The sequence below is a fragment of the Armigeres subalbatus genome, chromosome 3, assembly GCF_024139115.2.
Source record: "Armigeres subalbatus isolate Guangzhou_Male chromosome 3, GZ_Asu_2, whole genome shotgun sequence".
In the NCBI taxonomy this organism is placed as follows: Eukaryota; Metazoa; Arthropoda; class Insecta; order Diptera; family Culicidae; genus Armigeres; species Armigeres subalbatus.
In genome coordinates this window covers 136,114,586-136,135,776 of record NC_085141.1, presented here as the reverse complement: position 1 = coordinate 136,135,776, position 21,191 = coordinate 136,114,586, and the positions used below count along the sequence as shown (strand labels likewise).

The window sequence follows — 21,191 nt, the reverse complement described above, 5'->3', positions numbered from 1 at the left end:
CATGCCCCAGGTGCCTTTTGAGTCGAACCAGACCCCTAAATATTTGTGTGAAAGGCCTTGAGCGATTTTCTTACCAATGAGATGAAGCTCTAATTCGGGTGGCTTATGCTTCCTAGAAAAGACAATCAGCTCGGTTTTCTCCGGAGAGAATTCGATACCTAGCTGAATAGCCCAAGTAGACAGATTGTCTAAGGTATCTTGCAATGGTCTTTGCCAGCCCCTGTTCCCGTAAAGGATACAACGGCATCATTTACAAGCTGTCTTAGCGAGCAATTATACATGAGACATGCATCGATATCTCTAACGTAAAAATTATACCAAAGAGGGCTTAAACATGAGCCCTGGGGGAGACCCATGTAGCTAATTCTTGAAGTTGTTGAGTTTCCATGAGAAAAGCTCATATGTTTTTCAGACAACAAATTGTACAAATAGTTGTTTAAGTATTTAGGAAAGCCCACACTCGTGGAGTGTTTGTCTGAAATGATGTCAACGCAAACTGAAAAGCCCCTTTAATGTCCAAGAGAACTGAACCCATTTGTTCTTTTTGAGAATAGGCCAGTTGGATTTCTGTAGTAAGCAGCGCAAGACAGTCGTTCGTTCCCTTGCCTCTGCGGAATCCAAATTGAGTATCTGATAGAAAGCCGTTTGATTCAACCCATTTATCAAGCCGATTAAGAACCATCTTCTCAAACAGCTTTCGCATACACGGCAACAAGGCAATTGGTCGGTACGAATTATGATCCGGAACAGGTTTTCCGGTTTTTTAATGGCGATCACTCTTACCTGTCTCCATTCATCTGGAGCTATGTTGCATTCCAGGAGTTGATTATATAAGTTAAACAAGCGCCTCTTCGCGACGTCTGGGAGGTTTTTAAGTAGGTTGAACCTTATACCATCTATTCCTGGGGCAGGATTGTTACAAGAAAGGAGGGCAAGAGAGAACTCGACCAGCAAAAAGGGACTATCTATATCGCTTCGACCGCGTGTTACGTCTCGCATGAACCCTTGTATTGGAACGGAATCTGAGCACACCTTTTTGGCGAATGCAATGATCCACCGAGAGGTGCTTTCTCTATCTTCGTTAACCGACGACGCGTTTCGCATTCTTCTCCCGATGGTCCAGAGAGTTGTCATCGACGTTTCTCGCGATAGGCCATCAACGAAATGGCGCCAGTACCCTCGTTTCTTGGTAGTCACGATGCTCTTGAATTTGCGCTCAAGAGAGATATACCGATAATTAACCCGCGAACCCCGCTTCCGATAATCCTTGAACGCCGCGGATTTTTCACGATATACTTTAGTACACTCGTCATCCCATCAAAGAGGAGATGGAGGACGTCGACGCGCTTAAAACTCCGGTACTGGTTAAAGCTGTGCAAGTAATGCGCTGTTATGAATCAAACCGGCGAGAAATCGGTATTCTTCCAACGGAGGAAGAATCTCGGCTAATTGTACGCCATCGATGATCGCTTCAGCATATTTTTACCAGTAAATAAGACAAACTGATATGAAACCAAAGCGACCGTGTGCCGCTCAAAGCGCACAAGCCCAAGTCCTGGTGTTAGGTGGGACGCTAAACAGCCCTGACACGACAGCCCTCCGACGAGACAGGAGGTTTGCGCAGGCCCAATAAGCTGCCTGGAAAACCAATCATTACGAACAATATAAGAGATAATGCGACTCGATATAATCGGCAAAGACCTAGGCGACGAATACAGGATCACGATTGGAAGCTTGGAACATGGATTAAAGGCCGTTTCTTCAACTATAGCATCATCAACGTGCACTGCCCACACGAAGGGAGACCCGACGACGAGAAAGAAGCGTTCTATGCACAGCTGGAGCAGACATACGATGGATGCCCACTGCGGGACGTCAAAATCGTCATCGGTGACATGAACGCACAGGTAGGAAGGGAGGAAATGTATAGACCGGTCATCGGACCGGATAGTCTACACACCGTATCGAATGACAACGGCCAACGATGCATAAACTTCGCAGCCTCCCGCGGAATGGTAGTCCGAAGCACCTTCTTTCCCCGCAAAAATATCCACAAGGCCACATGGAGATCACCTAACCAAGAAACGGAAAACCAAATCGACCACGTTCTAATCGACGGTAAATTCTTCTCCGACATCACGCACGTCCGCACTTACCGCAGTGCGAATATTGAATCCGACCACTACCTCGTTGCAGTATTCCTGCACTCAAAGCTCTCGACGGTGTACAACACGCGTCGAAGTCGGACGCCGCGGCTTAACATTGGGCGGCTACAAGACGGTAGACTAGCCCAAGAATACGCGCAGCAGCTGGAAGTGGCACTTCCAACGGAAGAGCAGCTGGGCGCAGCGTCTCTTGAAGATGGCTGGAGAGACATTCGATCCGCCATTGGAAGCTCCGCAACCGCTGCACTTGGCACGGTGCCCCCGGATCAGAGAAACGACTGGTATGACGGCGAATGTGAGCAGTTAGTGGAAGAGAAGAATGCAGCATGGGCAAGATTGCTGCAACACCGCACGAGGGCGAACGAGGCACGATATAAACAGGCGCGGAACAGACAAAACTCGATTTTCCGGAGGAAAAAGCGCCAGCAGGAAGATCGAGACCGTGAAGAGACGGAGCAACTGTACCGCGCTAATAACACACGAAAGTTCTATGAGAAGTTAAACCGTTCACGTAAGGGTGCAAGGACATAAACGGGAGCCTTCTTACGAACGAGCGTGAGGTGATCCAAAGGTGGCGGCAGCACTACGAAGAACACCTGAATGGCGATGTGGCAGACGAAGATGGCGGTATGGTGATGGACCTGGGAGCACGCGCGCAGGACATAATTTTACCGGCTCCGGATCTCCAGGAAATCCAGGAGGAGATTGGCCGGCTGAAGAACAACAAAGCCCCTGGGGTTGAACAACTACCAGGAGAGATATTTAAACACGGTGGTGAGGCACTGGCTAGAGCGCTGCACTGGGTCATTGCCAAGATTTGGGATGAGGAAGTTTTGCCGCAGGAGTGAATGGAAGGTGTCGTGTGTCCCATCTACAAAAAGGGCGATAAGCTAGATTGTAGCAACTACCGCGCAATCACATTGCTGAACGCCGCCTACAAGGTACTCTCCCAAATTTTATGCCGTCGACTCGCTTTGGAAGGGATAATACGAAGAGCAGGGATTAACACGAGTGGTACAATTTTCAATAAGTCCGTCCAGCTATTTGGCTTCGCCGACGACATAGATATTATGGCACGTAACTTTGAGAAGATAGAGGAAGCCTACATCAGACTGAAGAGGGAAGCTAAGCGGATCGGACTAGTCATCAACACGTCGAAGACAAAGTACATGATAGGAAGAGGTTCAAGAGAAGACAATGTGAGCCATCTACCGCGAGTTTGCATCGGTGGTGACGAAATCGAGGTGGTAGAAGAATTTGTGTACTTGGGCTCACTGGTGACTGCCGAAAATGACACCAGCAGAGAAATTCGGAGACGCATAGTGGCTGGAAATCGTACGTACTTTGGACTCCGCAAGACGCTCCGATCGAATAGAGTTCGCCGCCGTACAAAACTGACAATCTACAAAACGCTCATTAGACCGGTAGTCCTCTACGGACACGAGACCTGGACGATGCTCGTGGAGGACCAACGCGCACTTGGAGTTTTCGAAAGGAAAGTGCTGCGTACCATCTATGGTGGGGTGTAGATGGCGGACGGTACGTGGAGGAGGCGAATGAACCACGAGTTGCATCAGCTGTTGGGAGAACCATCCATCGTTCACACCGCGAAAATCGGACGACTGCGGTGGGCCGGGCACGTAGCCAGAATGTCGGACAGTAACCCGGTGAAAATGGTTCTGGACAACGATCCGACGGGCACAAGAAGGCGAGGTGCGCAGCGGGCAAGGTGGATCGATCAGGTGGAAGATGACTTGCGGACCCTCCGTAGACTGCGTGGTTGGCGACGTGTAGCCATGGACCGAGCCGAATGGAGAAGACTCTTATATACCGCACAGGCCACTTCGGCCTTAGTCTGAATAAATAAATAATAATGATATGAAATTTGCGAAAAAGAATACACGTGTCTTGGAGGAACTCGAACCCTCAACCTCCCACTCTCTAGATAGGCGTGATAACACCTACACAACAAGAACACTTAAAGGTCCCGTTTGCAGAAAAGCCATCGGAATCCGAGTACCAACCTCCACCTCATTTTTTGCAAATTGAATATCTTTCGAATGCTTGATTTGCCCAATGGACACATGTGCTTCACTGTTGTATATGCACAGTTAGGGGCTGCAAAATGGTGGGTTGACATCAAGGAAGGAGCGCCCAACATAGCTCTGGTCCCCACAAGTTCCTATCTCACGCTTCCACGGGTCGTAAGTAGTGCAATGGTAGTGGTAGTGCAATAGTAGTGGTAGTGCAATTACAGCCTAATCAACGTTTACGTTTACAACTTGCAGACACATCATCTGTTTTTTTTTTAATTTCAAGGCGGCGAACGATTCAGTGAAACGGAATGAATTATGGCAAATTATGCTAGAACATGGTTTTCCGGCGAAACTGATACTAATGATTCGTACAACGTTGGACGGATCGAAATCAAGTGGAAGGGTTGCGGATGAAATATCGATATCATTTGTTACCTTAGATGGATTAAAGCACTCTCGAATCTACTGTTCAATATAGCGCTCAAGGGAGCGATTAGGAGAGCTGGTGTGCAAAGAAGTGGTACCATTATCACAAGATCACATATGCTTCTGAGATTTGCAGACGATATCGATATTATCGGGATTGATCGCCGTGCTGTGGAAGAGGCTTTCGCGCCTTTTAAGAGGGAGACAGCGAGGATTGGACTCACGATCATTACCAGCAAAACGAAGTACATGGTCGTTGGCAATCAACGTGGGTTCATCAATGGTGGTGGTAGTGAAATGGTGCTGGATGGTGAAAAATTTGAAGTAGTAGGGTTATTCATTTGTCTAGCTTTCCATTAGTATAAAATTTTTCAAAATTTCAAAATTTTAGACCAAAGACAAAAGAGTGCCCACAACCGAACCTCTTCTCCTACTTTTCTGACCACAGATGGATTTCCGAAGTAATTCTTAGAGTAACGTTATTTTAGAGTACATAGTACTCCATTATCCGAAGGCTCGATTATCTGGAGGCTCGATTAACCGGAAGCTCGATTATCCAGAGAAAATGGCTCGATTATCCAAGTCATATTATTACCCATCTAACAAAGATAAAAATATTAGCCGTGTTTAACACAACATAACCCTCCTTAGCCGTGCGGTAAGCCGTGGGTTCGATTCCCGGTGCCGGTCTAGGCAATTTTCGGATTGGAAAGGGGGGGGTTGAAAAGGGGGGCCCTCCTTAGCCGTGCGGTAAGACGCGCGGCTACAAAGCAAGACCATGCTGAGGGTGGCTGGGTTCGATTCCCGGTGCCGGTCTAGGCAATTTTCGGATTGTCTCGACTTCCTTGGGCATAAAAGTATCATCGTGCTAGCCTCATGATATACGAATGCAAAAATGGTGACCTGGCTTAGAAACCTCGCAGTTAATAACTGTGGAAGTGCTTAATGAACACTAAGCTGCGAGGCGGCTCTGTCCCAGTGTGGGGATGTAATGCCAATAAGAAGAAGAAGAAGGGGGATTGAAAAACCCAGAAAAATTGCTTACGTAATTAGTTTGTTTGTTTGTTTATTAATGACACTTTACGTAATTAGTGCACGGCCCCTAACCTGGCTTAGAAACCTCGTAGGTAATAACTGTGGAAGTACTTAATGAACACTAAGCTGCGAGGTAGCTCTGTCCCAGTGTGGGGATGTAATGCCAATAAGAAGAAGAAGAAGAAGAAGAACACAACCTAACACAAAATCAAGGCAAACGCAGCCGTTATTATTATTATTTCTCAGACTAAGGCCTGTGCAGTAAATAAAAATCTTCTCCATTCAACTTGGTCCATGACTGCACGTCGCCAGCCCCGCAGTCTGCGGAGGGTCTGCGCACCTCGCCTCCTTGTACCCGTCGGACCTTTGTCGATAACCATTTTCAACGGGTTATTGTCCGACATTCTAGCTACGTGCCCGGCCTTCCACAGTCTTCCGATTTGCGCGGTGTGAACGATGGATGATTCTCTCAACAGCTGTTGCATCTCGTGGTTCATTCCATGTACTGTCTTCCATCTGCAACCCGCCGTAGATAGTGTACAACACTTTCCTTTTTAAAACTCCAAGTGCGTGTTGATCCTCCACGAGTAGTGTCCAGGTTTCGTGTCTGTAGCAGACTGCCGCTCTAATAATCTTTAGTAGATAGTCAGTTTGGTATGGCAGCGAACTCTATTCAATCGGAGCGTTTTTTTTCTTCATCAAAATTGCATTGTGGTGCGAAGCTTATTAATTTATTGATCAACTTTCCCTAACTTCTAACTTACTTAAATGAAATTAGATTATCTGTCAAACATAGTTTGTAATCACAAACTTCAACGCAATGTTTAACGAACCGTACAATACCGTGCAACGTCGGATAAGAAATACACATATATCGCTTCCACTTTTGTATTTAAAAAAGCGTTTGCGCGACTGGTATGCGATGAAATTTATGCACATAGACAACAAAAACGTAACAAAAAAGCACTTATATTATGCATGTATTCTGGTTATCTGGGGCTGCTCTTCCGTTGGGAGTGCCACCACTTCAAACACGGCGTTCGGCTTTGCCGCGTGTTACACACCGTTGAGAAATTTGAGCGCATGCATACCTTAAGGAGAAAGTGGTCGGCTTCAATATTCGCACTGCGGTAAGTGCGTACGATCGTGATGTCGGAGAAGAATTTACCGTCGATTAAAACGTGTTCTATTTGGTTTTCCATGAAAGAGCTTCGGTCAACCATTCCGTGGGAGGCCGCAAAGTTTATGCATCGTTGGCCGTTGTCGTTCGATACGGTATGCAGGCTATCCGGTCCGTCTATACATTTCCTCCCTCCCTACCAGAGCGTACACCTCACCGATTACGATTTTATCGTCCCGCAGTGGGAATCCATCGTATGTTTGCTCCAGCTGTGCATAGAACGCTTCTTCCTCGTCGTCGAGTCTCCCTGGACGTGCACGTTGATGATGCCATAGTTGAAGAAACGGCCTTTTATCCTCAGCTTGCACATCCTTGCGTTGATTGGCTGCCACCCAATCACGCGTTGGCGCATCTTTCCCAGCACTATGAAGCCGGTTCTCAGGTGGTGTCACAGCTTTGGTAGAAGGTAGCCGCTCGATGCCCGCTTTTCTACACTTTCTATCCTGACCAGCAAAGTTCCTGCAGCGCTGCGACGTCGAAGTTGCGGGGATGTAATTCATCAGACATAATCCTGTCGCAACCTGCGAAACCTTAAGAACCTTATAAGAACAAATATTTAGCCCCATATAAATTTAAAATGCAAATTAAAAATAGTTACGGGGCTCCAAAAATTCTGAAAAATTGGGGTTAGGCTCAGTTTTTCCTATGCTGCATGGGCCAACTGTCATTCTATGAATGTTAGCATTGACGAATACATAGACCTAAATGTCCGGTACAAAGCCATCAGAAAATCGGGCACCATGTCTTCTTCTTCATTTTGAAGAAAATACCCCTCGTGGGTGACGAATTACATAAATATTTTACGAGCGCTGACTTACCCCTCTTGACGTTTTGACAGTTGGTTTGTTTTTCTCCCTTACCTTGTGACGTCGTTTCGGTTCGTTTGTTGTTTGTTCGTTTCGTTACTCAGTTGAAGCGTGAGTTCGACCGTTTTGGTGCCATCAAAAAGATCGAATATAACAAAGGGGACACCCAGGCCTACATTCTGTACGATTCTATTGATGCTGCTACGGCTGCTGTGAAGGAAATGCGTGGATTCCCGTTAGGGGCACCGGATCGTCGTATTCGTATCGATTTTGCTGACAACGGAACAACACCATCGTTCTCAAAGCGCAGTGGATGTTTTGAGGAAGGCGGTGAGTATCGTCGCGCCCCCGACTACGAATATCCGGAAGGTGGTGCATCATACGAGGAAAATTCATTGTACGGCTATGGTGGAAGACCGTTCCGCGGCAGAGGAGGATTCCGCGGGCGTAGTGGTTTCCGTGGCAGTTTTCATAGTGATGGCCCACCGCACCACGGGGACAATGATGAATGGCGTCGATCAGGAGCCGATGGCGAATATGATTCACGCCGTCGTTCTGGATCACGTGAACCAGGAATCGATAGATCTCGCTCCCGTTCACCGAGGCGACGCAGTCCGGCTGATTCGGATTCTGATTCGTCTTCTCATAGGAATGGCATGTTATCGAATGCAAGAACGTTACCAGAAGTCGCACGGAAATCTACCACATTCTGGCAAGGGGCGCTGATTTTGAAGAGTTCACTATTCCCCACCAAGTTGCACCTAACGGACGGAAACAACGAAATAGTGGACAGCCTGATGAAGGACGAGGAAGGTAAACACCACCTTCGTATTACTCAGCGACTACGCCTCGATCAACCCAAGTTGGAAGATGTGCAGTAGCGCATATCGACGTCATCGTCGCACGCAATCTTCCTCGGCCTGCCGGGATCGACGTCATCGGTAGCATCGTCGGATGATGCCAGCGTTCAGACGCGTCCACTGCGTAATCTCGTGTCCTACTTGAAGCAGAAAGAAGCGGCCGGCGTTATATCCTTACTCAATAAGGAAACGGAAGCAACCGGTGTGCTCTACTCATTCCCGCCAAGCGATTTTTCGACAGAATTGTTGAAACGAACATGTCAAAACCTCACCGAGGAGGGACTGAAGGAAGACCATCTGATAATCGTGGTGGTCCGAGGAGGAATCGCCTGAGTTGCGGATGAGGGCGCAGATAACACATAAGGTAAGATGATGAATAACGAACTGTAGCAGGGGGTTAGACACTTGAATCTTTTGATTAATTTTTTTTATCATTTTGTATTTTTTGTAAATTTTTCTGAATCTTTTTGAATCATTTCAAATCTCGCCTGTTCAATCCCGCTCTAATTTGTTTCAGTGTACTCGTGCATCATCTGTCAAAAAGAAATCAGACTGTGCCACCGGTGCCACCGAAACGGTGAAATTCCTCAGCTCCCAACGGAAAGGACATCAACGATCGACCAGCAGTGGAGTCCGATCGGTTGGTTAAGTTTGTTTCAGATAAAACGTTTAGGAAACGGAAACGTTTAGGCAATCAGACGTCGTCAACACCGGAACTCATCCGCTAAAAAATCAGCAATCCGTACCTGTTAATTACGCATAATTCGCTGCAGGTGTTTGCCAAAACGTCAAGAACCTGGACGAAAGCAGCAACAGCACCATTATGCTGGATTTAAGTGGGTTTTTCCAGCAGGCGGTAGTGGAATGCGTTCGGAAGTCACCATGGCCGACAACTACCGAAAGGATGCCGCGTTCGGGTCGATAGATTCCAGCAAGGTGCACTTGCGCTATGTCCAGGTAGCGGTGATCAACATCGAGGAACAGCGAGACATCGCGGAGTGTGATCCATCGTCTAAAAGTTCTGCTGGACAAAAGTCGAGAGTTGAATTCGGCTGGTCTGCACGACAGTCTGATTTGTTTGCAAAACTTCCTTGATTTCTACATCCACAAGAAGGACGAACTTATGGCCGCCAACAGCCAGGTTATTATTTATACTTCTATAATATTTTTATATTTTTCTTCTATATATATATTTATACTTCTTATTCATTTTATAATTCTTTACGATCCCTACAGCGGGCACATCCGATCCAGACAGGAATCGTCTCCCGTTTCTCACAGAAACAGAAGCATGTAGCAGTCGGCCGTGGCGTGAAGATCCGCTGGTGCACTGTTGCAACTACCGGTTCAACGGGGTTCACGCCAAGTGCTCAACCAAACGGCGCGAGCAACGGAAGTTGGCGGTACAGCATCGAGCGGTATCAGTAACAGCAGCAGTTCAGCCACGGCTCTGAGTAAACGGTTTCCAGTCTGGGTCGAGCTGCTATAGGGACGCAGTTGGGGAATTTCGATATGTATCGGAATCCAACCGTCACGGCGTTCGGGGAGCTGTCCGGCGAGGAAGAAGACGTGTATTTTAGTTGCAGTGATTCCGAACTAGAGAGCGATTCCAATTTGGATGACCCAAACGTGGCTTATTAGGCACCTCCATCGAGTCCTTTGTTTTTCTCGAACAAATCAAACGAATTCGATTTAACCGCATTGTTACGTTCAGGTGAGGACAAAGCGATGCTGAGTGCGGACGAAGACCAGTTCCTTGATGTGGAATAACGTGGGGATGATTTTAGAAGTAGTGGTAGTGGGAGCGATAGCAGTGATGGCACAAAGAAACGTTACAAATTATTTATTGAGGGGCAGGAACCAAGCAAGCAGGACGTGGATGTGTTGAATGTGCTCGAAGAGTGTTCGATAGACAGAGGCAAGTTTCCTCATGTGCACGAATGGCGCAAGGCAATGCCTAAGTTGTCCGTGGGGAGAGGGAGAGGTTATTTGGTTGATTGGTTGTTTGACTGGTTGATTGATTGGTTGGTCGGCTGGTTAGTTGATTAGTTGTTTTGTTGGTTGCTTGAATGGCTGATTAGTTGATTGCTTGATTGGTTGGTTGCTGGAATCGTTGACTAGTTAATTATTCAGTTGATTGGTTGCCTGATTGGTTGATTGATTAGTTGATTGGTTGATTAGTTGGTTGGTTGATTGTTGGTCGGTTGCTTGATGGGTTGATTAGTTGTTTTGTTGATTACTTGATTGGTAGATTAGTTGGTTGGTTGCCTGATTATTGGATGGTTGCTTGATTTGTTAGTTGGTAGAATGATTGATTGGTTGGTTGCTGCTTGATTTGTTAGTTGGTAGAACTGTTGAATGGTTTATAGTTGGTTGGTTGCTTCATTGTTGGTTGGTTGCTTAACTGGTTGATTGATTGTTGGTCGGCTGGTTAGTTGATTAGTTGTTTTGTTGGTTTCTTGGTTGATTGGTTAATATGTTGTTTGCTAGGTTTCTTGATTGGTTAGTTGTTTGGTTGATGGTTGATGTGCGCGCCTGGAGACCGCCTGTCCAGCTGTTTTCACGTACGGCCACAATTCCTTCCTTGACCTGAAAACAGTTTTTATTAATAATAAACCAATAAATCATTAATTTCAAATTATTTACCATTTTCTTATTTTCTGAGTTAATGGCGTTTTGATTCCCTCTGGCTTTAATTGTGAATCATCCTTCTGTTTATTTGGCAAGGGAGTGCTCATATTGTTATTGGTTTTGGTCACCAGAACGTATCGCTTGTTTTTCTTCTATTTTTCAGGGCGCGGTTGTTTGCTTGCTTCTCGAATGGGGTCTTCCGTTTCCACTGTGACCATACCGATCAAATGCTTCCAAACTCCACCTTTATTAATAACAATTGTGCTCTGACTGCTGAGGGTACTTGTGCAAACCCAATTCATCCGCCTCCGTAATCAACATGCAAGTCGGCAGGCACCGGATGTTTATTGTGCAAATTTTGCTTTAACTCGTGATTCATAGTCTCTTCGTCACCGTCGTCCACGTTGAACATCATCAGATGACCGTCGTCCAATCCACCCGCCAGCTCAGTGTCAGAGATCCAGCATAAACAAATCAGCTTGCTTAGGCATTTGACTGTCCGAGATGAATAAGTTTTTCCAAGGAAATTACATCAACTATGCGATCGTCCATCAAGACGAAGCTGTTGACCTGTTGACCTGGAAAATAGTTTTCATTAATAATGAATAAATAAATAATTAATTAAATTCAAATTCAAGCATAATTTTTCATAAGGACGTATGTAATAAAAGTAAACAAAACGAGGTTTTTAATACAACATGATATTCACATGGTCGCTCTTAGTTCCCATATGTTAGAGCGACGTATGTAACAGTGAGACTTCAAAAATAGAAAATTCTACATACGTCGATTCGTAAAAAGATTGTATTAAATAATTTTAAGATCTAAAATCAGTAAAATCGATGAGTATTATATAAAGTCGCGTGTGATTGTCATGTTGTATTCAAAATCTCGTTTTGTTTACTTTTGTTACATACGTCCTTATGAAAAATTATGCCTGATATGTTTAAAAACATTACATTCATATTGAATACATAAATTACTATGGCCTGCCCTCTAAATAACGAACCAAATCCCATTTTTTGAAATAGGAATTACCGAAATCAAGCATAATTTTTCATAACGACGTATGTAACAAATATGAGGATTCGAGAAATCCTTTGCTGAAAGTTGGCAAAACTTTTTCTAAAACTGTTTTAAAACTAAATCTTTTTTCAATACTTTTTTCCGCTGGCATGCATCATTACAAGACACGTAATAAGCGTGCTTCACAGTAAAGCTCAGTTCATTCAAATTCATTGAGAAAAACGATAAAATTATACATACACCGGTATGCTACACGTACGTCGGTGTACATTGGTCGGTTTTCCATAGTACACGATTGACGCAACTGCAGTTTTGTTTTGTTTTGATTTTTTTGTTACATAGGTCGCTCTTAGTTCCCATATGTTAAAGCGACGTATGTAACAGTGAGACTTCAAAAATAGAAATTTTTACATACGTCGATTCGCAAAAAGATTAAAGTAAAGAATTTTAAGATCTGAAATCAGTAAAATTGATGCGTATTATATAAAGCCGCGTGTGATTGTCACGTTGTATTAAAAACCCCGTTTTGTTTACTTTTGTTACATACGTCGTTATGAAAAATTATGCTTGAAATATAATTCTCATTTTTTATATAAATTTCTTTCAAGAGGACTTTTTTCGTACTTTGTATTGTTTTTTAAGGCTTTGGTCCGATTCGCGAATTAAAATCAAATTAAACTTAAAAGTGACAGTTCGGAAATCTATCAAAAACGATTCAACATCGGTCAAAGTAATCTTGCTCTGCGAGTAGGGTTATTTGAAAATTATTGAACTGTCATTTTTAAGTTTAATTTGATTTTAATTCGCGAATCGGACCAAAGCCTATGTGTTCAAAAGTAAAATCAATATGACATAATCAATCGAAGCAACATTCACTTGTTTCTGGAGCTTTTGAAAAAACTATAATTGTAAAAGAAATGTCAATGGCTTACCGTAAATTAATATTAAAATTTCTTCCTGTTTCGTGGTACAGACGAAAGCGACTGATCCACGTTTCGGTTTTTGGAGAAGCTTTCAAAAACATTGAGAAATTTGTTTCGCTCATTTTCCTTGAAAAAATAAGATGTCTTACCGGCGATGACGGAATTTCTTCTTCCGCTGTGTCCCATTATTAGATCTAGCTGGTGCTGGTGCTGTTGCTGCTACTGGTGCAGTACTCGGCTGTGCCGGTACTTGTGCCGCTCGACAGCCCGGGGCACACGTATACGCCGTTCAGCTTCACATGCCTTCCCATCCGGAAGGCATACGCTGATCTTTGCATTCACCGCATTGGTAAACACGATCCCCAGTGTGTCCATTGAGGTGATCCTGTGAAGTGTATTTTACCGATGTGTCGGTCCAGGCCCAGGGTCTTAATATCCGAAAATATTCTGTTACAATATTCACATGCCATATCTTTGATCTGCTCTTCAATCCGTCGTGCGTCCACAATGTGGTCCTTGAGGTCCGACAACTCAAGCAGATTAAACAAACATCTGACTCCAGCGGTTCAACATTATAGTACTCTTGCTCATTCTTCAGCAGCTGCTGCTCTTACCCCTCCGGCGCGTCGTCCGTGTAGGTCCCATCAACGTCTAACGACACAATCGCAGGCATCCTCCTCCTCCGTTAATCCAATTGCTTCCAAACAAACATAAACAAACTCGTCTCGATTCATTGATTTTTGAATCAGAAACAGGAGGTAAACAAAAATGGAAATGACAACTGTTGTCAAACTGACGTGATTTGAATTGAGGGGCTTCTCAATGGTCGAGTGATTGTAATAATTGTAATCCGTCACTCCCCAGGGGTATATAGTGGTGCCCGAAAAAATGGCCACCACTCCGTCTATGTATTCGTCAATGATGTTAGTGTCATTCTATCGATTGAAATTGCATATTGTTTGCTGTATAAAAATGTAAATAAAAGGTTTACAAACAAAATAAAAATATGTTGGAGATCAGAAAAGCAAGCTCTTTATGTTAAACTATTAAAGCCCCAAACGCAATACAACGGAACGGCGACGGAAACGGAAAATCTGACAGAAAATATATGGGCTAACTGTCAAATTTGACGTTTCCGTCGCCGTTCCGTTGTATTGCGTGTGGGGCTTAACTATTAAACTTATTAAACTTCGCTAAACAACCCAATTGATAGCGAAAAGTATCACCACGCTACATTTATCCTGTCTCCAACATAAACTTATGAATCAGGGAATGACCTTTTTGCGATATATCTAACTGCCATTTTAAAAGCGCAAGCGAAAGTGTGTGTCTCGACTACAAGCTAATGTGACTTGTCTGTAGTCGTGTAGCACTAACAGATGGCTTTTGGACTGCGCATGTGTTCAACACTCCTCACCAGGCGAGCACACCTCGTTATTCAACATTTACTTCAAACTATCAGGCAGTAATCTCCACACTAACCGCGCCAAAGTAATCGTTTGTTATTATCACGCACAGTTCCAGTATTGAAGCAAATGCACAACATTCAACAGTACAGTAGTTCGGAAAGTGACGAAAATGATGACCCTCAGTGCAAACCAACGGAAAGGTTACCTCCTTCCAAAGAACTGCTGCGAGTTTCGCCAACCCCGGACACACCAAATCCGGAAAATGACCCCTCCAAACATCAAGGCAGGGTGCGATCTTTCGCCCACGAACGGGGCATCTGGGCCAGCTACGTGTTCATAGATTGTAGGCAAAAACTAAAGATCAAAAAAAATAGAATTTTAACATATTGACATAGTGCTTTGATCGTATTTCCAGACAATGATATCGATGCCTTTGAAGACCTGCAGAAACAACTTATCAAACGAGCTATGGAAAACGATATGAAGTTGGATTTGAATAGGGTAGACAATCTGCACCTTAGTTTGACCAAAACTTTTGTGTTGAGGCATCACAACATTGCAGGGTTTGTTGAAAACGTGCGATCGGAAATCAGAGGAAGCAAAAGGTAAAAAGCGCTTGTTGGAATTCTCGCATGTTATGCTTATTCAATAAAAATGTTGTGATGAAAAACCGTTTGAATTTTTCTAATATTTTATTCAGAAGACAAAATCAAGCATAATTAAAACGAACATTTAAATACTTTTCAATTAAACTTTGCAGATTCACTATAAACTTAGAGGATCTCGCTGTTTACACAAACGATGAAAGCACGCGAACATTTCTAGCCGTGAAGGTGGCCAATCAGAGTGTTCAACCACTAAGCTCGTTGGTCACGAAATTAGACACCAGCATGAAGGAGTTCAAATTGCCGACATTCTACAAAGATCCATCCTTTCATATTAGCTTTCTTTGGTGCCTTGGGAACCAGCGAAAACTTCTGGAGGAGAATCTACCGTCGCTGCAGGAGGCATTTACAGCACTTTATGAAGAAGAATATTGTGATATGAACGTAACTGTTAAGCAGTTGAAGTTTAAGTGTGGAAATAAATACTACTCGTTTGACTTGTTATAACTTTATAAGAACTGTCTGTTATCTTGAAATATTAGTTCAATCAAAGCTAATTGTCTATATTTCGGGTAAACTCCGATGTGAATATGTAGATTATGTGGAAGATTTTGATTTGAAAAATGTATTGGTTGAAACCACGCTAGACTGGTGCTTTTCACCAACTAAGCTACAAAGGACCTCCGTCGACCTTCGTAACTTAGCGGATACGGAATGAGAACGAGGTTCCCAAATCGGATGCATAGTCAAAGCACTCACAATCCATTTTCCAATGAAAAATGTAAATATTGAAAAGATAAAACATGACATTAATCTGATGCTAAGCGCAAACCGATGCAACAAATCTGGAAAAACAGAACGAAAACGAATACAGTTGATATAGAGTTTCGAAGGATCATTCATTCATTTATTTAGTTTACAGCTAAACAGATAACACTGAATCAACAATTTGACGCCACAATACACGGTTCGAGGCCGCATCTCTCCATCCTCGGATACGCCCCACGCTCGCCAAGTCGTTTTGCACCTGGTCTGCCCATCTCGCTCGCTGCGCTTCACGCCGTCTCGTACCTGCCGGATCGGAAGCGAACACCATCTTTGCAGGGTTGCTGTCCGGCATTCTTGCAACATGCCCTGCCCATCGTACCCTTCCGGCTTTAGCTACCTTCTGGATACTGGGTTCGCCGTAGAGTTGGGCGAGCTCATGGTTCATTCTTCGCCGCCACACACCGTCTTCTTGCACACCGCCAAAGATGGTCCTAAGGGGCCGTCCACAAAGTACGTCACGCCTCTAGGGGGGAGGGGGGTTCAGAGCAGCGTGACGATCCATACAAAAATTTTAGAAGTGTATTACAAAAAGTGTGACGAAGGGGGGAGGGGGGTTGAAAATCTCCGATTTTTGCGTGACGTCCTTTATGGATCTTTCCTAAGTACCCGTCTCTCGAATACTCCGAGTGCTTGCAAGTCTTCCTCGAGCATTGTCCATGTTTCATGTCCGTAGAGGACAACCGGTCTTATAAGCGTCTTGTACATGACACATTTGGTGCGGTGGCGAATCTTTTTCGACCGCAGTTTCTTCTGGAGCCCGTAATAGGCCCGACTTCCACAGATGATGCGCCTTCGTATTTCAAGACTAACGTTGTTGTCAGCCGTTAGCAAGGATCCGAGGTAGACGAATTCCTCGACCACCTCGAAGGTATCCCCGTCTATCGTAACACTGCTTCCCAAGCGGGCCCTGTCGCGCTCGGTTCCACCCACAAGCATGTACTTTGTCTTTGACGCATTCACCACCAGTCCAACTTTTGTTGCTTCACGTTTTAGGCGGGTGTACAGTTCTGCCACCTTTGCAAATGGTCGGCCGACAATGTCCATGTCATCCGCGAAGCAAATAAATTGACTGGATCTGTTGAAAATCGTACCCCGGCTGTTACACCCGGCTCTCCGCATGACTCCTTCTAGCGCAATGTTGAACAACAGGCACGAAAGTCCATCACCTTGTCTTAGTCCCCGGCGCGATTCGAACGAACTGGAGTGTTCGCCCGAAATCTTCACACAGTTTTGCACACCATCCACCGTTGCTTTGATCAGTCTGGTAAGCTTCCCAGGGAAGCTGTTCTCGTCCATAATTTTCCATAGCTCTACGCGGTCTATAGCCGCCTTGAAATCAACGAACGGTGCGTTGGGACCTGGTATTCACGGCATTTTTGAAGGATTTGCCGTAGAGTAAAGATCTGGTCCGTTGTCGAGTGGCCGTCAACGAAGCCGGCTTGATAACTTCCCACGAACTCGTTCACTAATGGTGACAGACGACGGAAGATGATCTGGGATATGACTTTGTAGGTGGCATTAAGGATGGTGATCGCTCGAAAGTTCTCACACTCCAGTTTGTCACCTTTCTTGTAGATGGGGCATATAACCCCTTCCTTCCACTCCTCCGGCAGCGGTTCGGTTTCCCAGATTCTGACTATCAGTTTGTGCAGGCAAGTGGCCAGTTTTTCCGGGGCCATCTTGATGAGCTCAGTTCCGATACCATCCTTACCAGCTGCTTTATTGGTCTTTAGCTGTTGAATGGCATCCTTAACTTCCCTCAAGGTGGGGGCTGGTTGGCTTCCATCGTCCGCTGAACTGACGTAGTCATCTCCTCCGCTCTCTGTACTCTCAGCGCCATTCAGATGTTCCTCGTAGTGCTTCTTCCACTTTTCGATCACCACACGTTCGTCCGTCAAGATGCTCCCATCCTTATCCCGCCACATTTCGGCTCGCGGCACGAAGCCTTTACGCGATGCGTTGAGCTTCTGATAGAACTTGCGTGTATCTTGAGAACGGCACAGCTGTTCCATCTCCTCGCACTCCGCTTCTTCCAGGCGGCGTTTCTTCTCCTGAAAAAGGCGGGTCTGCTGTCTCCGCTCCCGACTATAACGTTCCACGTTCTGCCGGGTACCTTGCTGCAGCGCGACCGCCCGCGCTGCGTCCTTCTCCTCTAGAATCTGTCTGTACTCTTCGTCGAACCAATCGTTCCGTCGACTTCGACCCATATACCCGACGTTGTTCTCCGCTGCGTCGTTAATGGCTGCTTTGACTGTATTCCAGCAGTCCTCAAGAGGGGCCCCATCGAGCTCACCCTCTTCCGGCAACGCTGCCTCGAGATGCTGCGCGTATGCAGTGGCGACATCAGGTTGCTTCAGTCGCTCTAGGTCGTACCGCGGCGGTCGTCGGTACCGAAGATTGTTGATGACGGATAGTTTTGGGCGCAGTTTAACCATCACCAGATAGTGGTCACAGTCGATGTTAGCGCCACGATATGTCCTGACGTCGATAATGTCGGAGAAGTGCCGTCCATCAATCAGAACGTGGTCGATTTGTGATTCTGTCTGCAGTGGTGATCTCCAGGTGTACCGATACGGGAGGCTGTGTTGGAAGTAGGTGCTGCGAATGGCCATATTCTTGGAGGCGGCGAAATCAATTAGTCGTAGGCCGTTTTCGTTCGTCAGCCGGTGAGCGCTGAACTTTCCAATAGTCGGTCTAAACTCCTCCTCTTGGCCAACCTGAGCGTTCAAATCTCCTATGATGATTTTGACGTCGTGGCTTGGGCAGCTGTCGTACTCACGTTCCAGCTGCGCGTAGAATGCGTCCTTATCATCATCAGTGCTTCCGGAGTGTGGGCTATGCACGTTGATTATGCTGAAGTTGAAGAACCGGCCTTTGATCCTCAACCTGCACATTCTTTCATTGATCGGCCACCACCCGATCACGCGCCTTTGCATATCGCCCATCACTATGAAAGCTGTTCCCAGCTCGTGTGTGTTGCCGCAGCCAGGAACTAATAACCGGGACATCGGAGTCCCGAAGAACCGATTTAAAATTCATGCAACCCATATGAGCTGACGAGACCAGCACCGCCAGAGGCGCTAGTGTATTTTACTCATATTGTGGTAAATTTATTTGAAAGTGTTTGCTGTGAGTTTTGACAGATTCCTACCCTCTCAGCGTCGCCCTCGCGAGGAAAACAAAGCAACAAGCCATTTTACGAGACAGATTCGATCAGCTGATCGAAATTTTGAGTGAACGGCTCGGTCTTTGTTTTGGTAAATTTGCTTGCAAACCATCATCAATTCGTCATCATCATCATCATTTCATTCCATTTTCGCAAATGTTCCTTGTAAAATGTAAATATTAGTGTTAGGTCTCCTGTCATTTGAGCTTTTAATAAAATGGCTTACAGTGTTTTGAAATTTCTCTGACACATTATTTACATTCGACGTTTGATATTCGCAAAATTTTCTGAACTTGTAAAGTTTGCTTTTATTTAGTCACGTTTCCAATTTTAAATAATGTTTAGCCTAATTTAATAATTAATATCCAAATACCTATCTATAGTTTATAGTGAAATTAAAAAAATCTCATCAAAGGGTAAGTGTTGGATTAAATACAGATAATCCATGAGTAATGAATAATATCTGCTCCAACAGCACCCGAAAACCATCTGCCTCTCAGTGACGGTCAATGCCGTCCAGCCGCAAGTTGAGAGATTTGCAGTTCCACGAACCGAGTTTCCAATCGCTAGTCCCTTTTCGTCGCAGTGGTCTTCGCCGATGGTTCCGGTCCGTACTCTCTTGTTGATTGTTCGTTGCGTGAGTTTTTTTGGCTGGCTTGCAGGGCGTGACACCAAACCCCCTAAATTTCATGGTGCACAGTTTCACTTAGAGTCCCTCGCTGGCACTCGGACGATGATCAGCCGCCCCTAACATGGAGAACAGACACTGTTGTTAGCCGATCCTGACATGGAGAACAGACGCTCAACAAGATTTGCACCTCCGGAGAGGAGCAAACCCCACCGCACCGCGGGGAGGTAGGGATAGGAGTTGCTGGGTAAGAGGCTAAGGACCGCGAGAAGGGTTATTCCTTTAGGTACGCGAAGTACCAATGGTACGCTTTACCTAGCTTTACCGTGCCCAACTGTTTCCAACAACTATAATTTTCGAGAAATGAAGATTTCAAAATTGGTGGGCGAAAACTTGGGTGAGGTTGATTTTTGGGTGTCCTAATTTATTTCTAAACACCGAAAAGTAAAATAATTTCATAAAACTACCACCATAAGCGTTTGAATAATGTTTAATGTATTATTAACTAATTATTATTTTCTCACTTTACCCGAAACCAAAATCTAGTTAAAATTTTGAGTTGGCCCATGCGTATTTATTAAAGACATATATTGTACGTTTACTTGCTAGGTGGAAACGGTCGGTTAGAGCAAGATTTTTTTATGTATAAAAAATCTTGACTGTAACATTGAAGAATTGATTTCATTTGACTAAATATTTGTAATCATTAAAATTAAGTTTAATTGCATCATGACGGTTTTCACCACCAGAACAACTTTGTGGAATACGGCAATATTCTAAAAATTTCAGTTTTCGAAATATCTAACCTAGCAGGTTATTTCCTATACACTAGCGCCACCAAGCGGTTATATCTTAATCTAAACCTGCGTTGGTCATAATGGTTTTGACCACTAGAACAACTTTGTAGAATGCGGCAATATTCTAAAAATTACATATTTTGAGATACCTGACCTATCAGGTTATTTCCAATACACTAGCGCCACCAAGCGGTTGTATTATTAACTAAACTTGCTTTCGTCATGATGGTTTTAATCATCCGAACAACTTTGTAGAAGACGGCAATATTCTTAAGATTTCAACTATCGAAATATCTAACCTTTTAGGTTATTTCTAATTCACTAGCGCCGCCAAGCGGTTGTATTTCAAATTAAACTTGTTTTCGTCATGATGGTTTTGACCACCCGAACAACTTTGTAGAAGACGCCAATATTCTAAAATTTCCAGATTTCGAGATATCTAACCTATCAGGTTATTTCATATGCACTAGCGCCGCCAATCAGTTGAAATCCGAACTAAACTGACCTCTATCACAAAGGTTTTGATGATGAATAACCGAACAATTGTTCAGAAGGCGGCACATTTTTTATTTATGCGTTACTCTATATTTCCGTGTGATGGTTTGGCAACGGTTGGAGCGGGTCGCCAAATTTGCCAACTCGCTATTCACCGAAGGTTGCGTTTACATTT

The 21,191-nt window shown here is 44.7% G+C and overlaps 1 protein-coding gene and 1 pseudogene across 1 annotated transcript; both read left to right on the top strand.

Annotated features, from left to right (window-relative positions):
• Nucleotides 1–1,328: 1,328 nt before the first annotated feature.
• LOC134222004 (RNA-binding protein spenito-like) lies at nt 1,329–11,832 on the top strand (annotated as a pseudogene).
• A 2,679-nt stretch (nt 11,833–14,511) lies between these two features.
• On the top strand, nt 14,512–15,620 carry LOC134219213 (U6 snRNA phosphodiesterase 1). The gene is made up of 3 exons (XM_062697905.1): nt 14,512–14,840; nt 14,913–15,102; nt 15,258–15,620. The coding sequence occupies exons 1-3, from the start codon at nt 14,624–14,626 to the stop codon at nt 15,607–15,609; spliced, it is 759 nt and encodes a 252-aa protein (XP_062553889.1). The 5' UTR covers nt 14,512–14,623; the 3' UTR covers nt 15,610–15,620.
• Nucleotides 15,621–21,191: the final 5,571 nt, after the last annotated feature.

What these genes read in the sequence shown, in the direction of transcription:
- LOC134219213 (XM_062697905.1), top strand. Translation starts at nt 14,624, where the DNA reads ATGCACAACATTCAACAGTACAGTAGTTCGGAAAGTGACGAAAATGAT. An exon ending in CAGCTACGTGTTCATAGATT is followed by an intron (nt 14,841 to 14,912) that starts GTAGGCAAAAAC and finishes TCGTATTTCCAG; the next exon opens with ACAATGATATCGATGCCTTT. An exon ending in GAAATCAGAGGAAGCAAAAG is followed by an intron (nt 15,103 to 15,257) that starts GTAAAAAGCGCT and finishes TAAACTTTGCAG; the next exon opens with ATTCACTATAAACTTAGAGG.